This window comes from Miscanthus floridulus, chromosome 16, assembly GCF_019320115.1.
Source record: "Miscanthus floridulus cultivar M001 chromosome 16, ASM1932011v1, whole genome shotgun sequence".
Taxonomy (NCBI): domain Eukaryota; kingdom Viridiplantae; phylum Streptophyta; class Magnoliopsida; order Poales; family Poaceae; genus Miscanthus; species Miscanthus floridulus.
The window spans coordinates 54749206-54757070 of record NC_089595.1 but is presented as its reverse complement, the minus strand read 5'-3'; the positions used below and the strand labels follow the sequence as shown (position 1 = coordinate 54757070).

Here is a 7865-nt window from a genome sequence, read left to right as displayed (position 1 = left end):
TTTGCGTCCGGCGACCCATGAATGGTGACGAACCCTAGCCGCCGCTGATTAGCGTGAGCCCGCGCGCCCCTGGCCGTCGCCGAAACAGAGTAATGCCACAGCCAAAACTTTGCGCGCGCTCCGCGGCTGCCGTACTTGCTGTCCACAGAAAAAACCAACCGATGCCCTTTTGAGCAAAAATCTAGTGTGACAAGGCGATAATTTGTCGGTTGTGCATCGTCCAGCTAAGAAGATGTGGAGCCGGGACGCTGCTGGGAGGTCGGCAAATTCAGTTAGGCCGGCCCAATCATGGTACGCAGGGTAGGAGATGGTGTCTCCACTTGAGGCTAGCGTACCCCACACACAAACCGTCCGTATTGATTAGCGTGATTTTGGATCATCAGCTAGCCTCCGGAAAGGTGAGAGGAAACGCGATGATGCGCACGTCGCCTTCTTGATACACAATCGTTGAGGCACGTGCCAGCTCCACCTGGTTCAGCGAATGTGTCCGATGCGATGCAACTACTGCTCTAGTACTCCTACTAGATTAGATAGATTATTGCACTGCTCATTGCGATAAGGATGAGCAGCTGAGCTAAGCTTCCCCGGCCCAGCGAAGAGCAGCACGTCACCTCTCACGTCACATATATAAAATCAAAATGCATGGTAGCCACATGTCACCAAAAACCCAAACAATCTTCCCCGCCCCCCCCCCCCCCCCCCCCCCCCCCCCCCCCCCCCCCCCCCCCCCCCCCCCCCCCCCCCGGTAGTACTGATTTGGTACCCCGCCGTGATGGAATTCCATCGTTTACATATGCATGGACTATACTTCTTTTTGTTGTGTTATGGTAATTCGCATTCATTTCAGTAGCAGTAGTAGAAGGGAGAAGAGGTGATGAAATAAATAACGCAAAACTTTTTTTCAGCTTTATTGACTTTGCCTCACTATACGATTGATATACGTATGGCTTTTCCACACCGGAAGACACAGAACCGTATGAGTATACGAGACGCATGGGCACCGTGCGCGCGTGGCAGAAAGGCCTCCAACGAATCAACAAATTTCCATTCCTACCTAAGCTAAAAACACCTACTAGGATCCAGTGTATACAACAGCGTGTTGTGTGCGTGTGTATTCTGTACGTATCTGAGTGCGAAGGCAAGCGTGTACGCTACGGCCGTATACGTACACCCGCCGTACACGTACAGCAGGCTGGCTACAGACGCCGCCGCGCCGAGATTGGTGGACCGCGACTCCGCATTCCCCACGCTAGCAGCACTAGCAGAGGAGCGAGTCGACGAACAGGTCGTCCCGCGGCTCGTCCTTGGCCGCGTAGCCGCCGCCGCCGCCGTATGCTCCGCCGCTCAGCATCTCCAGGGTGTAGGGCTGCTGCTGCTGCAGCTGCTGTTGGCCCAGCTGGCCACCGGCGGCCATCAAGGCTGACCCGGAGCCCGTCGGCGCCACCGCCGCCGCCGCCGCGCGGCTGGCGGCGCCACGGCCCACGGGCACGTCGTGGTTGTGCTTGCCCTCGTACGTGGTGATCACGGCGCGCGTGTCGTGGGACGCGCGCTCCACGTGCTTCCGCACGGGGCACCCCACCGTGGTGCACTTGTAGTAGCTCCGCGGGTTCGGGTTCCCCTTCACCACCTTCTGCCCGTACTTGCGCCACCGGAACCCGTCGTCCAGGATGTCGATGTCGCTCAGCGTCTGCACCACCAGCCGGGGCTCGCGCACCGGCTTGCCGCCGGCGCCGCCAGAGCTGCCCTCGTTCTCACCATCCTCCTTCCTGATCAAGCAGACATGTACATGTATATACGATGAGTTCCACGATCGAACACAAGAAAATTAATACGGCCAAACTGGTGAATGAATGATGAGTAGCGAATGAATCTGGGGATTGATTACTACGTACCAGCGCTTGGCGTCGGGCTCGTCGCCGTCGCTCCGCTGCGACGCGTTCTCCGCCTCGTCGTCGCCGAAGGTGACGGACGAGTTCTCGGCGGTGGCGCCGGATTGCTCCGGCCCGCAGCCCGCCGCCGCGGCGGAGAGGCTGTTGGCGGCGGCCTGCTGCTCCTCCGCCGCCGCGGCGCCGCCGGAGGAGTTGCGGCGCGTGGACAGCGGCTTGGGGTGGTTGTGCACGCCCTTGTACACGATCTGCGTGATGTGGCCGTCGGCCAGGGACCGCTCCACCTTCTTCTTCATGGAGCAGCTGTGGTACGTGCACTTGTAGTAGCTGCGCGGGTTCTCGCTCCCCTTCACCTGCTTCTGCCCGTACTTGCGCCAGTTGTAACCGTCCTCCAGCTTGGTGTTGCTGTTCCCGCCACCGCTGCTCGCCGCCTTGTTGCTCGACGCCACGACGACGCTCTGCTTATTGGTTGCTGCGGCTTCGACTTGCTGCTGCTGCTGTTCCTGCTGCACGACCACACACAGATTGAGACTCTCAGCTACTGGGCTCGTGCTATATATCTGTAGCTCATTAGCTTGTGCTAGTAACAAGCATGCAATTCGTACCTTGAAGGAAGGGAAGGCCGTGGTCTGCGCGGGCATGGCGTTGGAGGTGGCCGTGTGGAAGGAGAAGTCGTTGAAGCCACCGATGGCGGCAGCCCGGCTGTCGTCTTGCTGAGATGCGATCAGATCGGCGGCCTGCTTCCAGTCGAACCTCTGCGCCGGGATGGCGCCGGTGGTGGGAGACGCCAAGATGTTAGCAGAAGAGTGGAGCAGGACGGGCGAGTCGAGCAGCTCGGCGGGGCTGAGCCCGGCCGGGATGGCGAAGTAGGAGGACGGCGACATCGGCGGCGGCGAGATGGGCAGGCTGGGCGGCTGCGCGGACTTGAACTTGGGCACGCCCACGCCGCTGCCGCCCCTGGCGCCGCGGTGGAACAGCCCCCTCGGCGACCGCTCCTGGTCTGCGCCGCCGGCTCCTAGCATGTCCCCTGCCCCGGAGAGCAGCTCCGTGAACGAGGTGATGAAAGGCGGCGGCGTGAACGTGAAACCCCCGTGCTCCAAGCTCCCCGTCGAGGACGCCATGGCGAGCGACCACGCCGAGCAGAGGAGGAGACGAAACGAGAGGGGAAGAGATCAGAGACGAAAGGAGAGGAGGAGGGGAGAGAGGCGGACGGGAGTGGTTGCTCGGTGTCTGGGCTGCCGTTTAAGTAGCGGTCGGTAGTGGCGCGGTAAAGCGCCGTTAGCGGCCAGGTGGGGGCGCTTCATTAAGCAATGGCGTCACTTACAGGTAGGGACGGCAGCAGGTGGGACCGGAATGTCAGTGGAGTTCAGAGGTAGAACGTGAACGTGTTGGAAACGGGATGCTTCTTGGAAGGCAGGGGTTTGACGCAGAGGGTGAGGGTGTGTGTGCGTCAAAGCTCGTGCGGTTTGACCGGTCAGACGAGGCGGCGACGTGGGGGTTCCGCCTTCCGGGAAGGAGAGGCCCGTTCTCGGGGATGCGAGTCGCGTCCGTCTCCCCTCTCGCTCTTGGCGTGTCCCCGCGGGTAGGCAAGCAAAAGGGCAGTGGTAGCGGCAGGAATGGATGGATCGGAGTCGGACGAGTGGGACACTGGGACCCCAGTGGGCAAGCTGGTGAAGTGGGACAAAAATGTGCTTTTCTTTTCTATTTATATATAAATATATATAAATGGAGCCCTTTGAGAAGCTTCCGGTGGCTGCTTCTAGCATGAATCACTGCCAAAGAGTTATAGGGAGAGAAACGTTTCCCTGAATCCTTCGAACCACTGTCTAGAATTTTGTCTGATTTCGTTCCTTAGCTTTCCGCTGTACTGGTTAATTTTTAGTTAATGTTTTTTGAGCACAGACATTTTAAAATAGGTTATTATGTTTAAGTGATTCCTCCTAAAAAAGTTTTAATTTTTTTCATTATAATTTCTTTTATATGTACTCCCTCCATTCCTGTTTACCTGGCGTGAGGGGCTTCAGTCCTAATACCAGGACGTATTAACTCAACATGAGTAATCACGGGAAGTAATTACTGCACAGCAGTATTGTTCGCTTCGCTGAAAAGTCAGGCTGAAAAATAGCGTTGACTGATTTGTTGTGAGAGAAAAAATACAGTAGCATGGTTGATAGGCCAGACTTGAACAGTGATATTTATAGTCCACCTCCTACTGTGGATAAAATAAAAAAATGGTGTACACCTAGTATACAGGGAGTATCTACTAAAAACTATATTTTTAAATCATAACTTAACCTATCAACCAAACGGTCTCACATCTTCTGAGAGAATCTAGAACGAACACATTTTTATAAGGATTTGTATCTCTACTAAACACACAAAATCATGTTTCATAGGATTTGCAAATTGCTAAACCTTGTTTTGCTATAAAGTGTTGCTACATCAACATAATTCAACCTCCAATAATGTATATTTGAGCAACCTTGTTTTAAGGAGATGTGGTCTGCTCTAGCCATCTTGATTGCTCCAGATTGCTAGCCATCTTGAATGCTCTAGGGTTTCGTCATTTTTTAGCAACAAAACGATGAAAAGCATAATAGGATTTGGTGATGAAAAAACATGCTAAAACATAATAATAAATAAGTAAATTTGGTTGTATGCGCTCAATTGACCATTAGCTTTTATATTATACTAGGAAATGTGTTTGTACGTTGCAACACGAACTCAATTCGTAGAAACCAGGCTCTGTAACATTGTAAGACCTGAGTTGTTAACTCGTATGAACAACCCCCATTAAGGAGGGTCGCATCGCCGCCAACCTGCTTCCCTCGCCCTTCGTCACGATCTGCTGTAGGCTAGGTCTCCACTCTTCTCGCACGGGAGGTGGGGAGATTCTTAGTCCAGCCTGCCCCTAGCCGCTGTCAAACAAGCGCAGGTTAGTCACACTCAAAAACTCAACTATGAGAACAAAAGGGAGCATGAATGCATACCCAGATGAAAGTGGTAGAGCCCTAAAGCCCCGACCGGCTGATGATGAGCCGACCAGACAAGGATCGCTTGCGGGTCATGACCTGCACCCACTCGCATCGGCTGAGGGAGGATGCGGCCCGGTTGGTCCTCGATCGGCCCGTGAATGGCCATGACCACTAGCTCATGGTGAAACCACTGGAGAAGTTGGTGGGGCATCTTCCCATTGGGGGTTGAGCACACACGTCAACCCCGAAGACGTAGGGGAACGCTCATGCCCCCCGATCGACCGGCGTGCTTCGCCACACTCGGAGCTGGGGGCCGCGGAGCCGACGATGCCTCCGAAGGGCACAGCGACCGCACACGCTTTATCTCTCATTCAAGGGCGGTATCTTCGCTTGCGGTGCACTTCCTCGACTCAGGAATGTCGCCACGCGTCTCCGTATCACGCCCATCGCCGACGGATGCGGCCGCAGGCTCATGGTGCTCCATCGAGGTCACAGCAGCACCCCTGTCTCCTTCGTCCTCTGAGGTACTCATGTCATAACCCATCTCCATGGGCTCCTCCAACTCAAGCTCCACCTCCATGTTGCTCTGGCTCTTGCCCCCCTAGACCCACTGGTTGATCTCCTTATCGAACCTCCTCCGGACCTTCTCGGCTTTTTTCTTCTTTTTGGCAAGTGCGTCCTCCCTGTGGGCAGCTTGCCGAACCACGCCTTCCAGCCCTCTCGGAAGATGCTGCTAGGATTTATAACCAATGAGTCCCTTCAAAATGAACAACTCAAAATCAATCAAAACATCAAAACAAGAAGGAAAAGGTCACAAGAAAAAAGCATACAAATTGGACAGCTTCACGGCATGAAGGGGACCTAGCGTCCCTTTGAGGGAGTCTTCATCCCTCAACTGTAGCACCCGATCGAGATGACTCAAGACTTTATCCTTTGGCAACTCCTCTGGCGATGCGCGGTAGGGATCCACCGGGCCAGAGTATTCCCACATCAGTCGCGTTCTCTCCACCAACGGGGCGACCCGATGGCAGAAGAAAGTATGGAAGACTCACAACCCATCAAGGCCATGCCGCATGAGCCTTTGAAGCTCTATCTTGATAATCTCCAGCTTGTTCTCACAATGGGCGGGACCCCAAGACTAGCTTTCCCTCCTCTCTAGCCTCTCCTCGGTGAACATCGGGAATGGCGCCTCCATCGAGTTTCTAATGTAGAACCACTCATCGTGCCACCCCTGATTGGAGTCACAGGGGGAGTACGCGGGGTAGGAGACCGACGGCTTCGGCCTCTTCTGAAGGGCAAACCCCCCAACCGGTGCGATTCTAGGCGGCTTCCCCTCGGGCAGGGCTTGCCCGCTAAATATCCGCTAGAAGAGGTCCACCTACGGCTCCATCCTAATGAATTCCTCGTAGACGGTGATGAAGCCAACGATGAGTAGTACCCTAGTCGGGTTGAGGTGCTGCAACTCTAGGCCCCACTCATTGAGGAGCCCATGTAGGAACTAGTGTGCGGGATACCCGAGCCCACGCTCATGGAAGGCAAGGAAGGAGACAACCTCATCGGCCTAGGGTTGCAGAACAACCTCCCCTAGCATAGCAGCCATCCAATGCACCACCTCCTTCGACGAGAGTAGCCCCTTCTCGACAAAGGTGGCCAACACCTCCTCATCCATGTTGGAAGGCCTCTAGTTTGACATCGCACCTCAGTTTTATGAATGAATCTGTGAGTTTTCCTCTCCCTCGCTCTACCCTCCTCTCTCCTAGAAACCGTCGTGGCACACGAATAGACTTGATGAAAAGGAGGAAGGAGGAACGACAGCAGTTAAAGAAAGGCAAAAGAATAGGAGGAAAATCCTCTCCCTTCCCCCTATTTAATGTGGAAAGGCATGCGGCGGGACATGGCCCTAGCTGACGGGACATGGCCTACCCAACAAAACGTCAGCTGGCTAATGGGACATGGCCTGGGCAGGGGCCACCACTACCGCAACCCAAGCATGGGAAATAAGGCGCAACCGCATGCAAACGACCCTCTGCCTTCCCAGGTAGGGTCAGGAGGGGCCCATCGACGGAATCTCCATCGAGGAGAAGCCAATGAGTCGCCCGAGTCGATTGAATGGCTTAGGCGGCTACCGAGAGACGAGTAAGGAGCAATGGGATGCCCCATGTGGGTTATGCTAACCCCGTCACGAATGACGGACACGGATCCCACTCGGACAAACCCGATAGAAGCTCCTCGGACCCATCACTCAAGCCATCGAGGTAACTTTACCAACCCCCGTTCTACTTTTCTAGTGCATGATCATTCATTCATCCCTTCTCATGCATGCATTCATACATTCATCCCATACATCAAAGCATTGCAGATGTAATTGTTACATCACAACGCTTCGCGTCGTATCACGAAGCGGTAGTCATCTCATTCAATATGAACGACGACCGACCGAGGTTCGAAGGCTGGCCTATGAAGGGCTCGAGGCCGCCTCATGTCAAATAGAGCTAGGGGAGAAAACATAGGTGAGCACAAGTAGCCCTCACCTGATCTGCTCAGAAGTAGAAAGGGTCATCTCGACCTTCTTGCTCGATCCTAACCTTGAGCCAAACCCATAAAATCTCCATCAAGGGGAGGCCAGCGGGCCACCTGAGTCGGTCTCTAAAACGACTCGAGCATCTGCCAGGAGGCGGGTTAAGGAGCAGTGGAATGCCACATGAGGGCTATGCCGACCCCATCATGAACGACAGACCCGAATTCCACTTGGACATACCCGTTTGTGAGCTCACCGAGCGCGACACTCGAGCCATCGAGGCAAGTGTCATTAGCTCAACCCCTCCGGTTGTGGAAACCGTGGATGGGGTGATGTAAAAAACTCGGCTGACCACTACCGAGCCTAACAGGGCCTAGGGCCCTGAGCTACAAGGTCCCTACTTAGGAACCTAACCAACCGCGCAGGTTGTGGTCGGAACGGACATGGGCGAACACCCCAATTGAAAAGAACACAAGAGTCTGTAGC

The 7865-nt window shown here is 54.9% G+C and overlaps 1 protein-coding gene across 2 annotated transcripts; it reads right to left on the bottom strand.

Annotated features, from left to right (window-relative positions):
• Nucleotides 1-872: 872 nt before the first annotated feature.
• On the bottom strand, nt 873-3113 carry LOC136512127 (probable WRKY transcription factor 26). 2 transcript variants are annotated; one of them, XM_066506121.1, is made up of 3 exons: nt 2492-3113; nt 1893-2389; nt 873-1766 (listed from the first exon to the last, which is right to left on the bottom strand). In XM_066506121.1, exons 1-3 carry the CDS (start codon nt 3005-3007, stop codon nt 1259-1261), a joined length of 1521 nt encoding a protein of 506 aa, XP_066362218.1. In that variant the 5' UTR covers nt 3008-3113; the 3' UTR covers nt 873-1258. The 2 variants fall into 2 exon arrangements, with proteins under 2 accessions (XP_066362218.1, XP_066362217.1); XM_066506120.1 differs by having other exon boundaries at nt 1893-2392; nt 2492-3112.
• Between the last annotated feature and the right edge of the window lie 4752 nt (nt 3114-7865).

What these genes read in the sequence shown, in the direction of transcription:
- LOC136512127 (XM_066506120.1), bottom strand. Translation starts at nt 3,007, where the DNA reads ATGGCGTCCTCGACGGGGAGCTTGGAGCACGGGGGTTTCACGTTCACG. An exon ending in CGGCCTTCCCTTCCTTCAAG is followed by an intron (nt 2,393 to 2,491) that starts GTACGAATTGCA and finishes GTGGTCGTGCAG; the next exon opens with CAGGAACAGCAGCAGCAGCA. An exon ending in GAGCCCGACGCCAAGCGCTG is followed by an intron (nt 1,767 to 1,892) that starts GTACGTAGTAAT and finishes CTGCTTGATCAG; the next exon opens with GAAGGAGGATGGTGAGAACG.